This window comes from Phyllobates terribilis, unplaced genomic scaffold (genome assembly GCF_046119375.1).
Source record: "Phyllobates terribilis strain yellow unplaced genomic scaffold, ASM4611937v1 Scaffold_4__5_contigs__length_816908805, whole genome shotgun sequence".
Lineage (NCBI taxonomy): Eukaryota > Metazoa > Chordata > Amphibia > Anura > Dendrobatidae > Phyllobates > Phyllobates terribilis.
In genome coordinates, this window is record NW_027362764.1 from 26,913,813 (window position 1) to 26,934,073 (window position 20,261).

Here is a 20,261-nt window from a genome sequence, read left to right on the forward strand (position 1 = left end):
ATAGTGAGTGCAGCTCTGGAGTATAATACAGGAGGTAACTCAGGATCAGTAATGTAATGTATGTACACAGTGACTGCACCAGCAGAATAGTGAGTGCAGCTCTGGAGTATAATACAGGATGTAACTCAGGATCAGTAATGTAATGTATGTACACAGTGACTGCACCAGCAGAATAGTGAGTGCAGCTCTGGAGTATAATACAGGATGTAACTCAGGATCAGTAATGTAATGTATGTACACAGCGACTGCACCAGCAGAATAGTGAGTGCAGCTCTGGAGTATAATACAGGAGGTAACTCAGGATCAGTAATGTAATGTATGTACACAGTGACTGTACCAGCAGAATAGTGAGTGCAGCTCTGGAGTATAATACAGGATGTAACTCAGGATCAGTAATGTAATGTATGTACACAGTGACTGCACCAGCAGAATAGTGAGTGCAGCTCTGGAGGATAATACAGGATGTAACTCAGGATCAGTAATGTAATGTATGTACACAGTGACTGCACCAGCAGAATAGTGAGCGCAGCTCTGGAGTATAATACAGGAGTTAACTTAGGATCAGTAATGTAATGTATGTACACAGTGACTGCACCAGCAGAATAGTGAGTGCAGCTCTGGAGTATAATACAGGATGTAACTCAGGATCAGTAATGTAATGTATGTACACAGTGACTGCACCAGCAGAATAGTGAGTGCAACTCTGGAGGATAATACAGGATGTAACTCAGGATCAGTAATGTAATGTATGTACACAGTGACTGCACCAGCAGAATAGTGAGTGCAGCTCTGGAGTATAATACAGGATATAACTCAGGATCAGTAATGTAATGTATATACACAGTGACTGCACCAGCAGAATAGTGAGTGCAGCTCTGGAGTATAATACAGGAGGTAACTCAGGACCAGTATTGTAATGTATGTACACAGTGACTGCACCAGCAGAATAGTGAGTGCAGCTCTGGAGTATAATACAGGAGGTAACTCAGGATCAGTAATGTAACGTATGTACACAGTGATTGCACCAGCAGAATAGTGAGCGCAGCTCTGGAGTATAATACAGGATGTAACTCAGGATCAGTAATGTAATGTATGTACACAGTGACTGCATCAGCAGAATAGTGAGTGCAGCTCTGGAGGATAATACAGGATGTAACTCAGGATCAGTAATGTATGTACACAGTGACAACACCAGCAGAATAGTGAGTGCAGCTCTGGAGTATAATATCGGATGTAACTCAGGATCAGTAATGTAATGTATGTACACAGTGACTGCACCAGCAGAATAGTGAGTGCAGCTCTGGAGTATAATACAGGATGTAACTCAGGATCAGTAATGTAATGTATGTACACAGTGACTGCACCAGCAGAATAGTGAGTGCAGCTCTGGAGTATAATACAGGATGTAACTCAGGATCAGTAATGTATGTACACAGTGACTGCACCAGCAGAATAGTGAGTGCAGCTCTGGAGTATAATACAGGATGTAACTCAGGATCAGTAATGTAATGTATGTACACAGTGACTGCACCAGCAGAATAGTGAGCGCAGCTCTGGAGTATAATACAGGAGGTAACTCAGGACCAGTAATGTAATGTATATACACAGTGACTGCTCCAGCAGAATAGTGAGTGCAGCTCTGGAGTATAATACAGGAGGTAACTCATGATCAGTAATGTAATGTATGTACACAGTGACTGCACCAGCAGAATAGTGAGTGCAGCTCTGGAGTATAATACAGGATGTAACTCAGGATCAGTAATGTAATGTATGTACACAGTGACTGCACCAGCAGAATAGTGAGTGCAGCTCTGGAGTATAATACAGGATGTAACTCAGGATCAGTAATGTAATGTATGTACGTACACAGTGACTGCACCAGCAGAATAGTGAGTGCAGCTCTGGAATATAATACAGGAGGTAACTCATGATCAGTAATGTAATGTATGTACACAGTGACTGCACCAGCAGAATAGTGAGTGCAGCTCTGGAGTATAATACAGGATGTAACTCAGGATCAGTAATGTAATGTATGTATGTACACAGTGACTGCACCAGCAGAATAGTGAGTGCAGCTCTGGAGTATAATACAGGAGGTAACTCAGGATCAGTAATGTAATGTATGTACACAGCGACTGCACAAGCAGAATAGTGAGCGCAGCTCTGGAGTATAATACAGGATGTAACTCAGGATCAGTAATGTAATGTATGTACGTACACAGTGACTGCACAAGCAGAATAGTGAGTGCAGCTCTGGAGGATAATACAGGATGTAACTCAGGATCAGTAATGTAATGTATGTACACAGTGACAGCACCAGCAGAATAGTGAGCGCAGCTCTGGAGTATAATACAGGAGGTAACTCAGGATCAGTAATGTAATGTATGTACACAGTGACTGCACCAGCAGAATAGTGAGCGCAGCTCTGGAGTATAATACAGGATGTAACTCAGGATCAGTAATGTAATGTACACAGTGACTGCACCAGCAGAATAGTGAGTGCAGCTCTGGAGTATAATACAGGATGTAACTCAGGATCAGTAATGTAATGTATGTACACAGTGACTGCACCAGCAGAATAGTGAGTGCAGCTCTGGAGTATAATACAGGAGGTAACTCAGGATCAGTAATGTAATGTATGTACACAGTGACTGCACCAGCAGAATAGTGAGCGCAGCTCTGGAGTATAATACAGGAGGTAACTCAGGATCAGTAATGTAATGTATGTACACAGTGACTGCATCAGCAGAATAGTGAGCGCAGCTCTGGAGTATAATACAGGATGTAACTCAGGATCAGTAATGTAATGTATGTACACAGTGACTGCACCAGCAGAATAGTGAGTGCAGCTCTGGAGTATAATACAGGATGTAACTCAGGATCAGTAATGTATCTACACAGTGACTCCACCAGCAGAATAGTGAGCGCAGCTCTAGAGTATAATACAGGATGTAACTCAGGATCAGTAATGTATGTACACAGTGACTGCACCAGCAGAATAGTGAGTGCAGCTCTGGAGTATAATACAGGATGTAACTCAGGATCAGTAATGTAATGTATGTACACAGTGACAGCACCAGCAGAATAGTGAGTGCAGCTCTGGAGTATAATACAGGAGGTAACTCAGGACCAGTAATGTAATGTATATACACAGTGACTGCTCCAGCAGAATAGTGAGTGCAGCTCTGGAGTATAATACAGGAGGTAACTCATGATCAGTAATGTAATGTATGTACACAGTGACTGCACCAGCAGAATAGTGAGTGCAGCTCTGGAGTATAATACAGGATGTAACTCAGGATCAGTAATGTAATGTATGTACACAGTGACTGCACCAGCAGAATAGTGAGTGCAGCTCTGGAGTATAATACAGGATGTAACTCAGGATCAGTAATGTAATGTATGTACGTACACAGTGACTGCACCAGCAGAATAGTGAGTGCAGCTCTGGAGTATAATACAGGAGGAAACTCATGATCAGTAATGTAATGTATGTACACAGTGACTGCACCAGCAGAATAGTGAGTGCAGCTCTGGAGTATAATACAGGATGTAAGTCAGGATCAGTAATGTAATGTATGTATGTACACAGTGACTGCACCAGCAGAATAGTGAGTGCAGCTCTGGAGTATAATACAGGAGGTAACTCAGGATCAGTAATGTAATGTATGTACACAGTGACTGCACAAGCAGAATAGTGAGTGCAGCTCTGGAGGATAATACAGGATGTAACTCAGGATCAGTAATGTAATGTATGTACACAGTGACTGCACCAGCAGAATAGTGAGTGCAGCTGTGGAGTATAATACAGGAGGTAACTCAGGATCAGTAATGTAATGCATGTACACAGTGACTGCACCAGCAGAATAGTGAGCGCAGCTCTGGAGTATAATACAGGATGTAACTCAGGATCAGTAATGTAATGTACACAGTGACTGCACCAGCAGAATAGTGAGTGCAGCTCTGGAGTATAATACAGGATGTAACTCAGGATCAGTAATGTAATGTATGTACACAGTGACTGCACCAGCAGAATAGTGAGTGCAGCTCTGGAGTATAATACAGGAGGTAACTCAGGATCAGTAATGCAACGTATGTACACAGTGATTGCACCAGCAGAATAGTGAGCGCAGGTCTGGAGTATAATACAGGATGTAACTCAGGATCAGTAATGTAATGTATGTACACAGTGACTGCATCAGCAGAATAGTGAGTGCAGCTCTGGAGTATAATACAGGAGGTAACTCAGGATCAGTAATGTATGTACACAGTGACTGCACCAGCAGAATAGTGAGTGCAGCTCTGGAGTATAATACAGGATGTAACTCAGGATCAGTAATGTAATGTATGTACGTACACAGTGACTGCACCAGCAGAATAGTGAGTGCAGCTCTGGAGTATAATACAGGATGTAACTCAGGATCAGTAATGTAATGTATGTACGTACACAGTGACTGCACCAGCAGAATAGTGAGTGCAGCTCTGGAGGATAATACAGGATGTAACTCAGGATCAGTAATGTAATGTATGTACACAGCGACTGCACAAGCAGAATAGTGAGCGCAGCTCTGGAGTATAATACAGGATGTAACTCAGGATCAGTAATGTAATGTATGTACACAGTGACTGCACCAGCAGAATAGTGAGTGCAGCTCTGGAGGATAATACAGGATGTAACTCAGGATCAGTAAGGTAATGTATGTACACAGCGACTGCACAAGCAGAATAGTGAGCGCAGCTCTGGAGTATAATACAGGATGTAACTCAGGATCAGTAATGTAATGTATGTACACAGTGACTGCACCAGCAGAATAGTGAGTGCAGCTCTGGAGTATAATACAGGAGGTAACTCAGGATCAGTAATGTAATGTATGTACACAGCGACTGCACAAGCAGAATAGTGAGCGCAGCTCTGGAGTATAATACAGGATGTAACTCAGGATCAGTAATGTAATGTATGTACACAGTGACTGCACCAGCAGAATAGTGAGTGCAGCTCTGGAGTATAATACAGGAGGTAACTCAGGATCAGTAATGTAATGTATGTACACAGCGACTGCACAAGCAGAATAGTGAGCGCAGCTCTGGAGTATAATACAGGATGTAACTCAGGATCAGTAATGTAATGTATGTACACAGTGACTGCACCAGCAGAATAGTGAGCGCAGCTGTGGAGTATAATACAGGAGGTAACTCAGGATCAGTAATGTAATGCATGTACACAGTGACTGCACCAGCAGAATAGTGAGCGCAGCTCTGGAGTATAATACAGGATGTAACTCAGGATCAGTAATGTAATGTACACAGTGACTGCACCAGCAGAATAGTGAGTGCAGCTCTGGAGTATAATACAGGATGTAACTCAGGATCAGTAATGTAATGTATGTACACAGTGACTGCACCAGCAGAATAGTGAGTGCAGCTCTGGAGTATAATACAGGAGGTAACTCAGGATCAGTAATGCAACGTATGTACACAGTGATTGCACCAGCAGAATAGTGAGCGCAGGTCTGGAGTATAATACAGGATGTAACTCAGGATCAGTAATGTAATGTATGTACACAGTGACTGCATCAGCAGAATAGTGAGTGCAGCTCTGGAGTATAATACAGGAGGTAACTCAGGATCAGTAATGTATGTACACAGTGACTGCACCAGCAGAAAAGTGAGTGCAGCTCTGGAGTATAATACAGGATGTAACTCAGGATCAGTAATGTAATGTATGTACGTACACAGTGACTGCACCAGCAGAATAGTGAGTGCAGCTCTGGAGTATAATACAGGAGGTAACTCAGGATCAGTAATGTAATGTATGTACACAGCGACTGCACAAGCAGAATAGTGAGCGCAGCTCTGGAGTATAATACAGGATGTAACTCAGGATCAGTAATGTAATGTATGTACACAGTGACTGCACCAGCAGAATAGTGAGTGCAGCTCTGGAGGATAATACAGGATGTAACTCAGGATCAGTAAGGTAATGTATGTACACAGTGACTGCACCAGCAGAATAGTGAGCGCAGCTCTGGAGTATAATACAGGAGGTAACTTAGGATCAGTAATGTAATGTATGTACACAGTGACTGCACCAGCAGAATAGTGAGTGCAGCTCTGGAGTATAATACAGGATGTAACTCAGGATCAGTAATGTAATGTATGTACACAGTGACTGCACCAGCAGAATAGTGAGTGCAGCTCTGGAGTATAATACAGGATGTAACTCAGGATCAGTTATGTAATGTATGTACACAGTGACTGCACCAGCAGAATAGTGAGTGCAGCTCTGGAGTATAATACAGGATGTAACTCAGGATCAGTAATGTAATGTATGTAGACAGTGACTGCACCAGCAGAATAGTGAGTGCAGCTCTGGAGGATAATACAGGATGTAACTCAGGATCAGTAATGTAATGTATGTACACAGTGACTGCACCAGCAGAATAGTGAGCGCAGCTCTGGAGTATAATACAGGAGGTAACTTAGGATCAGTAACGTAATGTATGTACACAGTGACTGCACCAGCAGAATAGTGAGTGCAGCTCTGGAGTATAATACAGGATGTAACTCAGGATAAGTTATGTAATGTATGTACACAGTGACTGCACCAGCAGAATAGTGAGTGCAGCTCTGGAGGATAATACAGGATGTAACTCAGGATCAGTAATGTATGTACACAGTGACAACACCAGCAGAATAGTGAGTGCAGCTCTGGAGTATAATACAGGATGTAACTCAGGATCAGTAATGTAATGTATGTACACAGTGACTGCACCAGCAGAATAGTGAGTGCAGCTCTGGAGTATAATACAGGATGTAACTCAGGATAAGTTATGTAATGTATGTACACAGTGACTGCACCAGCAGAATAGTGAGTGCAGCTCTGGAGTATAATACAGGAGGTAACTCAGGATCAGTAATGTAATGTATGTACACAGTGACTGCACCAGCAGAATAGTGAGTGCAGCTCTGGAGTATAATACAGGATGTAACTCAGGATCAGTAATGTAATGTATATACACAGTGACTGCACCAGCAGAATAGTGAGTGCAGCTCTGGAGGATAATACAGGATATAACTCAGGATCAGTAATGTAATGTATATACACAGTGACTGCACCAGCAGAATAGTGAGTGCAGCTCTGGAATATAATACAGGAGGTAACTCAGGACCAGTAATGTATGTACACAGTGACTGCACCAGCAGAATAGTGAGTGCAGCTCTGGAGTATAATACAGGATATAACTCAGGATCAGTAATGTAATGTATGTACACAGTGACTGCACCAGCAGAATAGTGAGTGCAGCTCTGGAGTATAATACAGGAGGTAACTCAGGATCAGTAATGTAATGTATGTACACAGTGATTGCACCAGCAGAATAGTGAGCGCAGCTCTGGAGTATAATACAGGATGTAACTCAGGATCAGTAAAGTAATGTATGTACACAGTGACTGCACCAGCAGAACAGTGAGTGCAGCTCTGGAGTATAATACAGGAGTTAACTCGGGATCAGTAATGTAATGTATGTACACAGTGACTGCACCAGCAGAATAGTGAGTGCAGCTCTGGAGGATAATACAGGATGTAACTCAGGATCAGTAATGTATGTACACAGTGACAACACCAGCAGAATAGTGAGTGCAGCTCTGGAGTATAATATCGGATGTAACTCAGGATCAGTAATGTAATGTATGTACACAGTGACTGCACCAGCAGAATAGTGAGTGCAGCTCTGGAGTATAATACAGGATGTAACTCAGGATCAGTAATGTATGTACACAGTGACTGCACCAGCAGAACAGTGAGTGCAGCTCTGGAGTATAATACAGGAGGTAACTCAGGATCAGTAATGTAATGTATGTACCCAGTGACTGCATCAGCAGAATAGTGAGTGCAGCTCTGGAGGATAATACAGGATGTAACTCAGGATCAGTAATGTATGTACACAGTGACAACACCAGCAGAATAGTGAGTGCAGCTCTGGAGTATAATATCGGATGTAACTCAGGATCAGTAATGTAATGTATGTACACAGTGACTGCACCAGCAGAATAGTGAGTGCAGCTCTGGAGTATAATACAGGATGTAACTCAGGATCAGTAATGTAATGTATGTACACAGTGACTGCACCAGCAGAATAGTGAGTGCAGCTCTGGAGTATAATACAGGATGTAACTCAGGATCAGTAATGTATCTACACAGTGACTCCACCAGCAGAATAGTGAGCGCAGCTCTGGAGTATAATACAGGATGTAACTCAGGATCAGTAATGTATGTACACAGTGACTGCACCAGCAGAATAGTGAGTGCAGCTCTGGAGTATAATACAGGAGGTAACTCAGGATCAGTAATGTAACGTATGTACACAGTGATTGCACCAGCAGAATAGTGAGCGCAGCTCTGGAGTATAATACAGGATGTAACTCAGCATCAGTAATGTAATGTATGTACACAGTGACTGCACCAGCAGAATAGTGAGTGCAGCTCTGGAGTATAATACAGGAGGTAACTCCGGATCAGTAATGTAATGTATGTACACAGCGACTGCACAAGCAGAATAGTGAGCGCAGCTCTGGAGTATAATACAGGATGTAACTCAGGATCAGTAATGTAATGTATGTACGTACACAGTGACTGCACAAGCAGAATAGTGAGTGCAGCTCTGGAGGAGAATACAGGATATAACTCAGGATCAGTAATGTAATGTATATACACAGTGACTGCACCAGCAGAATAGTGAGTGCAGCTCTGGAGTATAATACAGGAGGTAACTCAGGACCAGTAATGTAATGTATGTACACAGTGATTGCACCAGCAGAATAGTGAGCGCAGCTCTGGAGTATAATACAGGATGTAACTCAGGATCAGTAAAGTAATGTATGTACACAGTGACTGCACCAGCAGAACAGTGAGTGCAGCTCTGGAGTATAATACAGGAGTTAACTCAGGATCAGTAATGTAATGTATGTACACAGTGACTGCACCAGCAGAATAGTGAGTGCAGCTCTGGAGGATAATACAGGATGTAACTCAGGATCAGTAATGTATGTACACAGTGACAACACCAGCAGAATAGTGAGTGCAGCTCTGGAGTATAATATCGGATGTAACTCAGGATCAGTAATGTAATGTATGTACACAGTGACTGCACCAGCAGAATAGTGAGTGCAGCTCTGGAGTATAATACAGGATGTAACTCAGGATCAGTAATGTAATGTATGTACACAGTGACTGCACCAGCAGAACAGTGAGTGCAGCTCTGGAGTATAATACAGGAGGTAACTCAGGATCAGTAATGTAATGTATGTACACAGTGACTGCATCAGCAGAATAGTGAGTGCAGCTCTGGAGGATAATACAGGATGTAACTCAGGATCAGTAATGTATGTACACAGTGACAACACCAGCAGAATAGTGAGTGCAGCTCTGGAGTATAATATCGGATGTAACTCAGGATCAGTAATGTAATGTATGTACACAGTGACTGCACCAGCAGAATAGTGAGTGCAGCTCTGGAGTATAATACAGGATGTAACTCAGGATCAGTAATGTAATGTATGTACACAGTGACTGCACCAGCAGAATAGTGAGTGCAGCTCTGGAGTATAATACAGGATGTAACTCAGGATCAGTAATGTATCTACACAGTGACTCCACCAGCAGAATAGTGAGCGCAGCTCTGGAGTATAATACAGGATGTAACTCAGGATCAGTAATGTATGTACACAGTGACTGCACCAGCAGAATAGTGAGTGCAGCTCTGGAGTATAATACAGGAGGTAACTCCGGATCAGTAATGTAATGTATGTACGTACACAGTGACTGCACAAGCAGAATAGTGAGTGCAGCTCTGGAGGAGAATACAGGATGTAACTCAGGATCAGTAATGTAATGTATGTACACAGTGACTGCACAAGCAAAATAGTGAGCGCAGCTCTGGAGTATAATACAGGATGTAACTCAGGATCAGTAATGTAATGTATGTACGTACACAGTGACTGCACAAGCAGAATAGTGAGTGCAGCTCTGGAGGAGAATACAGGATGTAACTCAGGATCAGTAATGTAATGTATGTACACAGTGACTGCACCAGCAGAATAGTGAGCGCAGCTCTGGAGTATAATACAGGAGGTAACTCAGGATCAGTAATGTAATGTATCTACACAGTGACTGCACCAGCAGAATAGTGAGCGCAGCTCTGGAGTATAATACAGGATGTAACTCAGGATCAGTAATGTAATGTACACAGTGACTGCACCAGCAGAATAGTGAGTGCAGCTCTGGAGTATAATACAGGATGTAACTCAGGATCAGTAATGTAATGTATGTACACAGTGACTGCATCAGCAGAATAGTGAGTGCAGCTCTGGAGTATAATACAGGAGGTAACTCAGGATCAGTAATGTAATGTATGTATGTACACAGTGACTGCACCAGCAGAATAGTGAGTGCAGCTCTGGAGTATAATACAGGATGTAACTCAGGATCAGTAATGTAATGTATGTACACAGTGACTGCACCAGCAGAATAGTGAGTGCAGCTCTGGAGTATAATACAGGAGGTAACTCAGGATCAGTAATGTAATGTATGTACACAGTGACTGCACCAGCAGAATAGTGAGCGCAGCTCTGGAGTATAATACAGGATGTAACTCAGGATCAGTAATGTAATGTATGTACACAGTGACTGCACCAGCAGAATAGTGAGTGCAGCTCTGGAGTATAATACAGGAGGTAACTCAGGATTAGTAATGTATGTACACAGTGACTGCACCAGCAGAATAGTGAGTGCAGCTCTGGAGTATTATACAGGACGTTTCTCCAGCTTTGCACAGATGTGAGGTATAATATTTTCGCTGACGTTAGTCGTTACCGGAGGAGGGCGGTGACCGCGGTGCTCGTCCTCAGTAGTGCGGCCATCGGGGGGCGCTGTACGGTGTGGTGGGCAGAGGTCGTCTCCCTGTGACATGACGGCAGAGATAAGACATTACACATCTGATAATCTGGGGTCTTCTGGATTAGCAGACAATGCGGCGATGGAGGATGGCGTCTGCGTGCACACGGTCAGGATACGCTGCGGGTTGGGTGCAGACCCCTGTGCCCACTCTGCGCCTCCTGCGGACACTGACATGCGGCGTCACACACCGCAGCGCCTCCGCTTCTCCAGACGAGAATTGATATCAGTGTAATGTACAGGAGGCGGTGAATGGCTCAGTGCACACATAGGAGTCACCTGCGGGCGGCGCTCTGGACGCAGCAGTACTGACAGTGTGCACACAGCCTGACGGTGCAGAACACCCAATAATCCGGCACCGACGTTCCATGGAGACGATGAGAACTACAGGTCCCAGCAGGCGGAGTGTAGAGGACACAGGACGCGCTGAGACCTCTGGTCCTCCAGTAACAGGAGAGACACGAGCCAGAACTCACCGCAATCAAAGGCACAGCGTCCCTCTGACGTCATCACGGCGCGACCAAGAGGACGCATGACGTCATCACGGCGCGACCAAGAGGACGCACTGACGCCGCCATGTTATCGAAGACCGGAGCTCAGAAGGTGTCACATCACAGCTGACAGGAAGTGACGTCATCCATTTTGTTCAAAGCGAAACTAAATCTACCGGCCGTTACTGTGGTGATAGGACACGCCCATTGGGCTTGGCTGTGAAGCGAGGACACGCCCCTTGCGCTAAAGCCGTGCACACGTGGTCCCGCCCCTGTGTCCAGACTGATGTGTCCATGCACCGCGGGAGGCTGCTGAGAGCCGTGGTGTCTGCAGGTGAGAACCCCCGAGCCGGGAAATGGGGTGTCCCGGTATGTAAGGAGGTCCCCACCCCCGGGAGAATGGACTGCCCCACCTGTATATAACGAGGTACCCTCCACGTCGTATGGTCTGCCCCACCTGTATATAAGGAGGTCAACCCTCCACGTCGTATGGTCTGCCCTACCTGTATATAAGGAGGTCACCCCTCCACGTCGTATGGTCTGCCCCACCTGTATATAAGGAGGTCAACCCTCCGCGTCGTATGGTCTGCCCCACCTGTATATAAGGAGGTCAACCCTCCACGTTGTATGGTCTGCCCCACCTGTATATAAGGAGGTCAACCCTCCACGTCGTATGGTCTGCCCCACCTGTATATAAGGAGGTCAACCCTCCACGTCGTATGGTCTGCCCCACCTGTATATAAGGAGGTCAACACTCCACGTCGTATGGTCTGCCCCACCTGTATATAAGGAGGTCAACCCTCCACGTCGTATAGTCTGCCCCACCTGTATATAAGGTGGTCAACCCTACACGTCGTATGGTCTGCCCCACCTGTATATAAGGAGGTCACCCCTCCACGTCGTATGGTCTGCCCCACCTGTATATAAGGAGGTCAACCCTCCACGTCGTATGGTCTGCCCCACCTGTATATAAGGAGGTCACCCCTCCACGTCGTATGGTCTGCCCCACCTGTATATAACGAGGTCAACCCTCCACGTCGTATGGTCTGCCCCACCTGTATATAAGGAGGTCAACCCTCCACGTCGTATGGTCTGCCCCACCTGTATTTAAAGAGGTCAACCCTCCACGTCGTATGGTCTGCCCCACCTGTATATAAGGAGGTCAACCCTCCACGTCGTATGGTCTGCCCCACCTGTATATAAGGAGCTGCTCAGCGGATGTGTGGTGGAGCCGGCGCTCAGGACCTAGAGATGTGGACAAGACGGGACGGGACGCGACTGGGAGGGGGACGGGACTGGGAGGGAGACCTCCCGGAGACGGGACTGGGAGGGAGACCGCCCGGAGACGGGACGGGGAGGGAGACCGCCCGGAGACGGGACGGGGAGGGAGACCGCCCGGAGACGGGACGGGGAGGGAGACCGCCCGGAGACGGGACGGGGAGGGAGACCGCCCGGAGACGGGACGGGGAGGGAGACCGCCCGGAGACGGGACTGGGAGGGAGACCGCCCGGAGACGGGACTGGGAGGAAGACCGCCCGGAGACGGGACTGGGAGGAAGGCCGGCCGGAGACGGGACTGGGAGGGAGACTGGACTGGGAGGGGGACTGGGAGGGAGACTGGACTGGGAGGGAGACCGCCCGGAGACTGGACTGGGAGGGAGACCGCCCGGAGACTGGACTGGGAGGGAGACGGGACAGGGAGGGAGACGGGACAGGGAGGGAGACTGGACTGGGAGGGAGACTGGACTGGGAGGGAGACTGGACTGGGAGGGAGACTGGACTGGGAGGGAGACGGGACAGGGAGGGAGACGGGACTGGGAGGGAGACCGCCCGGAGACGGGACTGGGAGGGAGACCTCCCGGAGACGGGACTGGGAGGGAGACCTCCCGGAGACGGGACTGAGAGGGAGACCTCCCGGAGACGGGACTGAGAGGGAGACCTCCCGGAGACGGGACTGGGAGGGAGACCGCCCGGAGACGGGACTGGGAGGGAGACCGCCCGGAGACGGGACGGGGACGGGGACGGGACGGGGAGGGAGACGGGGAGGGAGACCGCCCGGAGACGGGGAGGGAGACCGCCCGGAGACGGGACGGGGAGGGAGACCGCCCGGAGACAGGACGGGGAGGGAGACAGGACGGGGAGGGAGACCGCCCGGAGACAGGACGGGGAGGGAGACCGCCCGGAGACGGGACGGGGAGGGAGACGGGACGGGGAGGGAGACGGGACGGGGACGGGACGGGACGGGGAGGGAGACGGGACGGGGAGGGAGACGGGACGGGGAGGGAGACCGCCCGGAGACTGGACTGGGAGGGAGACTGCCCGGAGACTGGACTGGGAGGGAGACTGCCCGGAGACTGGACTGGGAGGGAGACTGCCCGGAGACTGGACTGGGAGGGAGACTGCCCGGAGACTGGACTGGGAGGGAGACCGCCCGGAGACTGGACTGGGAGGGAGACCGCCCGGAGACGGGACGGGGAGGGAGACGGGACGGGGAGGGAGACCGCCCGGAGATAGGACTGGGAGGGAGACGGGACGGGGAGGGAGACCGCCCGGAGATGGGACAGGGAGGGAGACGGGACGGGGAGGGAGACCGCCCGGAGATGGGACAGGGAGGGAGACGGGACGGGGAGGGAGACCGCCCGGAGATGGGACAGGGAGGGAGACGGGACGGGGAGGGAGACCGCCCGGAGATGGGACAGGGAGGGAGACGGGACGGGGAGGGAGACCGCCCGGAGACGGGATGGGGAGGGAGACGGGACTGGGAGGGAGGCCGGCCGGAGACGGGACTGGGAGGGAGGCCGGCCGGAGACGGGACTGGGAGGGAGACCGGCCGGAGACGGGACTGGGAGGGAGGCCGGCCGGAGACGGGACTGGGAGGGAGACGGGACGGGGAGGGAGACCGCCCGGAGATGGGACAGGGAGGGAGACGGGACGGGGAGGGAGACCGCCCGGAGATGGGACAGGGAGGGAGACGGGACGGGGAGGGAGACCGCCCGGAGATGGGACAGGGAGGGAGACGGGACTGGGAGGGAGACGGGACTGGGAGGGAGGCCGGCCGGAGACGGGACTGGGAGGGAGGCCGGCCGGAGACGGGACTGGGAGGGAGACCGGCCGGAGACGGGACTGGGAGGGAGGCCGGCCGGAGACGGGACTGGGAGGGAGACCGCCCGGAGACGGGACTGGGAGGGAGACCGCCCGGAGACTGGACTGGGAGGAAGGCCGGCCGGAGACGGGACTGGGAGGGAGATTGGACTGGGAGGGGGACTGGGAGGGAGACTGGACTGGGAGGGAGACCGCCCGGAGACTGGACTGGGAGGGAGACCGCCCGGAGACTGGACTGGGAGGGAGACGGGACTGGGAGGGAGACGGGACTGGGAGGGAGACGGGACTGGGAGGGAGACGGGACTGGGAGGGAGACGGGACTGGGAGGGAGACGGGACAGGGAGGGAGACGGGACTGGGAGGGAGACGGGACTGGGAGGGAGACGGGACTGGGAGGGAGACGGGACTGGGAGGGAGACGGGACTGGGAGGGAGACGGGACTGGGAGGGAGACGGGACTGGGAGGGAGACCGCCCGGAGACGGGACTGGGAGGGAGACCGCCCGGAGACGGGACTGGGAGGGAGACCGCCCGGAGACGGGACTGGGAGGGAGACCGCCCGGAGACTGGACTGGGAGGGAGACCGCCCGGAGACTGGACTGGGAGGGAGACCGCCCGGAGACTGGACTGGGAGGGAGACCGCCCGGAGACGGGACTGGGAGGGAGACGGGACTGGGAGGGAGACAGGACTGGGAGGGAGACGGGACGGGGAGGGAGACCGCCCGGAGATGGGACAGGGAGGGAGACAGGACTGGGAGGGAGACCGCCCGGAGACGGGACGGGGAGGGAGACAGGACTGGGAGGGAGGCCGGCCGGAGACGGGACTGGGAGGGAGGCCGGAGACGGGACTGGGAGGGAGGCCGGCCGGAGACGGGACTGGGAGGGAGGCCGCCCGGAGACGGGACTGGGAGGGAGACCGCCCGGAGACGGGACTGGGAGGGAGACGGGATGGGGAGGGAGACCGCCCGGAGACTGGACTGGGAGGGAGACCGCCCGGAGACTGGACTGGGAGGGAGACGGGACTGGGAGGGAGACCGCACAGGGACGGAGATGGGAACTGCACAGAGATGGAGACGTTGCAGGGATGGGGGCCGCACAGGGACAGAGATGTCATTGATCTACAACTGGAGACACCATTTACAACTTTACAACCTCTTAATTTCTCCGGTCCGGAGTCTGAGCCTCTGCAGTAACCCCGGCACCTCCAGCCTCAGCTGCTGTCACTGAGGTCATTAATGGTCTGAGGAAAGTTCTGCTGCTAACTATACAAATCATCAGGATCCGCTGCCGGCTGCTCCTGTGTGATCACCGACCAATGATGTCCCCGATGTCTCAGGTGCGGCCGTTTCTCCAGTATCCCAGGAACCATTGTTCACCACAGCCCCAGGCTGCATGTTCCTCGCACTACTGTGAGCACTTTCATGGCCTAAAGCTGCTCCCGGGGCTGCAGCGTCTCCGGACTTGTCTCCATCGAGCACATCGGGGACGTCATTGGTCGGTGATTACACAGGAGCTGCCGGCAGCGTCTCCGGACTTGTCTCCATCGAGCACATCGGGGCGTCATTGGTCGGTGATTACACAGGAGCTGCAGCGTCTCTGGACTTGTCTCCATCGAGCACATCGGGGCGTCATTGGTCGGTGATTACTCAGGAGCTGCAGCGTCTCCGGACTTGTCTCCATCGAGCACATCGGGGACGTCATTGGTCGGTGATTACACAGGAGCTGCCGGCAGCGTCTCCGGACTTGTCTCCATCGAGCACATCGGGGCGTCATTGGTCGGTGATCACAGAGGATCTGCAGCGTCTCCGGACTTGTCTCCATCGAGCACATCGGGGCGTCATTGGTCGGTGATCACAGAGGATCTGCAGCGTCTCCGGACTTGTCTCCATCGAGCACATCGGGGCGTCATTGGTCGGTGATTACTCAGGAGCTGCCGGCAGCGGATCCTAATGATTTGTACAATCAGCAACAGAACTGTCCTCAGACGACCATTAATGACCTCAGTGACAGCAGCGGAGGCCGGAGGTGCTGGGATTTCTGCACGAGGCTCAGACTCCAGGAGAATCTAGAGGTTGTGATGATGTTGTCTCCGATCAGTGATGTCTCAGTCCTGTGATCTCCATCCTCCATCATTCACTACTTCTATACGTACTCGACTCTGCTACATCTCCTCGTGCTGCCTGGTGTCTGTGGCACTGGGACCCGGTGAACACCAAGAAGTCCTTGCTGCCCCCCAGATCACAGCAGCTCTGGGGTCACTGCAGATAGTTATTACGGGTCCTGTTGTTTGACGCCGCACCGCACCTGTGTACGTCTGACACTGACTCCGGGGGATCACCTCCTTCCCTGAGCAGCTCCAGTATCTGTCGGGGGGTCCTTGTTCCTGATCTCACTTCTTGTTTACAGGAACAATCCCATGTACATGGTGCATGCGAAGATGCCTCCTGCCCTGCACCTGTCGTTGCACACTCTCAACTAGCACCACCAGCAAGCACGTCCATGTTCTTGTCCCAGCGCGGCGTTCAGTTGTCCATACCCTAGTCCTTAGAACGCAAACGTAGCCCCAGCCGCCACCATTTCTCCCGGTGTGCCGTCCCAGCATTACACAAGCAAGTGTCCCACAACATTAGCCGTGCCCTCAACAATGCAGTTACAGGGAAAGTCCACCTAACCACGGACACATTGACAAGTGCTTGTGGGCAAGGACGGTACATCTCGCTGAAGGCACACTGGGTTAACATAGTGGAAGCCGGGACCCAGTCAGACCTTGGGACGGAACACGTCCTCCCGATGCCGAGAAGTTGCGGGCCCTAGGTCAATCAGGGTTGCCCCCACGGTCTACAGCTCCTGCATCTCATCCTCCTCAACCTCCATTTCCGAAATGACCACATCAGTCACAAGCTGGAAGCACTGCAGCACTGCCTCGGCCAAGCGGCAACAGGCTGTGCTGAAGCTAATATGCTTAGGTGACAAACCGCACAATGCTGAAGAGTTGTGGACAGCTCTGAAAGCGCAGGCAGATCTGTGGCTGGCACCGCTGAACCTACAGCCAGGCATGGTCGTGTGTGACAATGGCCGGAACCTGGTGGCGGCTATGAGGCGAGGCGAGCTCACACATGTACCATGCCTGGCCCATGTGCTTAACCTCGTGGTTCAGCGGTTTCTCAAAACCTTCCCGGAGCTGCGGGATCTACCTGTCAAAGTACGCCGCCTGTGTGCCCATTTTAGAAAGTCAGCTACAGCTTCTGCCGCCCTTGCCATGCTTCAGCAGCGTTTGCAGCTTCCGGTTCACAGACTGGTGTGTGATGTCCCCACGCGTTGGAACTCTACACTGCAGATGTTGGGAAGGATTTGTGAGCAGAAGAGGGGAGTTGTTGAGTACCAGCATCAACAAGGCCGTCGGTATTCAGTTCAGACTCTACACATAAGACCTCAGGAGTGGACATGGATGTCAGACATATGTACCATCCTCCAAAACTTTGAGGACTCCACCAAGATGGTGAGCGGCGATGATGCCATAATTAGCGTCACCATCCCGCTTCTCTGTTTTCTGAAATGCTCTCTGCTCACAATCAAAGAGGATGCATTGCAGGTGGAGCACGATGAGATGGAGCAAGGAACCCTACAGGGTGATTACACACAGCCCCGCCTCATCTCATCCCAACGTGGATAGGGTGACATTGAGGAAGAGGAGGAGGAGGAAGGACAGGAGCTAGTTTCATGCATTATAGACGGTACTACCTGCACCTCTGTCATACCGTCTGTTCAGCGTGGATGGCCAGAGGACAGAGAGGAGGAGGAGGAGAGCATGGTCGGTCGTCCTCTTGGTGAGAACACGGAAGTCTTCCCTGTTAGCAGTCTGGCACGCATGGCTGAGTTTATGTTACGCTGCCTTTCCCATGACCCTCACGTTCTCAAAATTTTGGGTGACACTCATTACTGGTTGGTGACACTTCTAGATCCACGCTACAAGGAGAACTTTATATCTCTTATTCCTGAGGCGGACAGGTCTACAAAAATGTTGCAGTACCAGAAGGCCCTTGTTGTGGAACTATTAAAAAATTCCCATCTGAAAACGCTGGCGGCAGAGGGCACACTTCGTTGGACAACCAAGGAGTACAGGCGAGAGAGACACAGCTCCAATCCAGCAGAGGCAGGGGAACACTGTCAAAGTTCTGGGAGAGTTTTCTCAGACCCTCCCATCACACAGGCCCTGAGGCGCGGGGTACTCTCACAAGGAGAGCAACGTTTGGGAAGATGCTGAGGGAGTACCTTGCCGACCGTACCAACGTCCTCTGTGATTCCTCTGTGCCTTAGGCTGTGTGCCCACGATGCGTTTTTTAAGCTTTTCCGCAGCGGCAAAAACACTGCAGAAATGCTTAAAAAACACATGGTAGAAGGCCTGCCATGTTCCCCAATGATAATCCGCGTGTGCTGTGCACATGCTGCGGAAATTTCCGCTGTGGATTATCATTGCGGAAAAATAACACAGCATTACCAATTATTTTGCGGAAGTGCTGCTTTTCCGCCGCCATTGACTTTCATTAGACCGCATGGATTCTGCATCACTGTATATGTAGATGCGGATTCCATGCGTTCTAATGTGCGGATGGTACCCGGGTCTAGAGGACAGGAGACTCCTCCGGACCTGGGTACCATAGAAAACTGTAAAAAAAAGAATAAAATAAAAAATAAATATTATACTTACCTTCTGGCGGCCCGCGCTGCACTCCTCGCTTCCCGGCAATTCACAATGGAATGAAGGACCTGCGCTGACGTCATAGTCATGTGACGGGTCACGCGACGCTGACGTCGGCAGGTCCTTCAGTGTACCGCTGCCGGCAGCCGGGACGGTGAAGCAAGACAGCGCGGGCCATCAGAGGGTGAGTATAGATTTATTTTTTTGACATTCTCTCGGGTCACACTATATATGCCGGTTGCCGTTTGCATGGATTTATATAGTGTGACCAAGTTGTCAAGCACTTTCCAAGTGATGCTAAAATCGCTTCACATCCGCATGTCCAGGAAAACGCATGTACAATCCGCATGTACAATCCACATGCGTTTTTTTTCTGCCAGGGAGATGCAGAAACGCTCAGGAAAAAATCCGGAGCATTTCTGCATCGTGGGCACATAGCCTTATAATTATTGGGTATCCAAGCTGGACACATGGAATGAACTGTCTCTCTATGCCTTGGAGGTTCTGGCCTGCCCTGCCGCCAGTTTTTTATCAGAGCGGGTTTTTAGTGCCGCTGGTGGAATTATAACTGATCCATCCGCCTGTCAACTGAAAATGCTGACGGGCTGACTCTTATAAAAATGAACAAGGGCTGGATTGGGCCAGACTTCTCAAAACCACCGAATGATAGCAGCGTAACATAAACTCCAATCCAGTGTCTTTTCTTGGGAGGTGTATTCCCATGCACCTCTTCACACCCACACATGGGTATACGCTTCCTGATTTTGGCTATTTGCTCTTGTCTTCCTCCTTCTCCTCATCCTCCACCACCATATCACCACGGTAACCGTGGTCCATGATGCAACACCCACCTAATTTTTTTAAAGGGTGTTTATGATGCCAGTAAAAAAAAAATGATACAGTATGTTCATGTATACCCCCAGGGGTAAATGTTTGTCAGCCCAGACCCACTTCCTAATAATGGGAACATTGTTTTCAGGAGGCCCTCCTCCACGTCTCTTCCAAGGGGTATTGGAGTGCCC

At 50.6% G+C, this 20,261-nt stretch overlaps 2 protein-coding genes across 2 annotated transcripts in view; one reads left to right on the plus strand and one right to left on the minus strand.

The window, feature by feature from the left end:
* LOC141264153 (large ribosomal subunit protein mL55-like) overlaps positions 1-11,574 on the minus strand; it is a 41,491-nt gene extending 29,917 nt beyond the window's left edge. Inside the window, exons 1-2 of the mRNA XM_073676461.1 lie at positions 11,428-11,574; positions 10,871-10,957 (exon numbers count right to left, since the gene is read on the minus strand). Of these exons, the coding sequence (XP_073532562.1) occupies positions 10,871-10,917 (47 nt within the window). The 5' untranslated portion in view covers positions 10,918-10,957; positions 11,428-11,574. The remainder of the gene's footprint in view (positions 1-10,870; positions 10,958-11,427) is intronic.
* Positions 11,575-11,619: 45 nt separating this feature from the next.
* GUK1 (guanylate kinase 1) overlaps positions 11,620-20,261 on the plus strand; it is a 94,979-nt gene continuing 86,337 nt past the window's right edge. Inside the window, exon 1 of the mRNA XM_073676885.1 lies at positions 11,620-11,776. Coding sequence (XP_073532986.1) covers positions 11,737-11,776 — 40 coding nt within the window. The 5' untranslated portion in view covers positions 11,620-11,736. The remainder of the gene's footprint in view (positions 11,777-20,261) is intronic.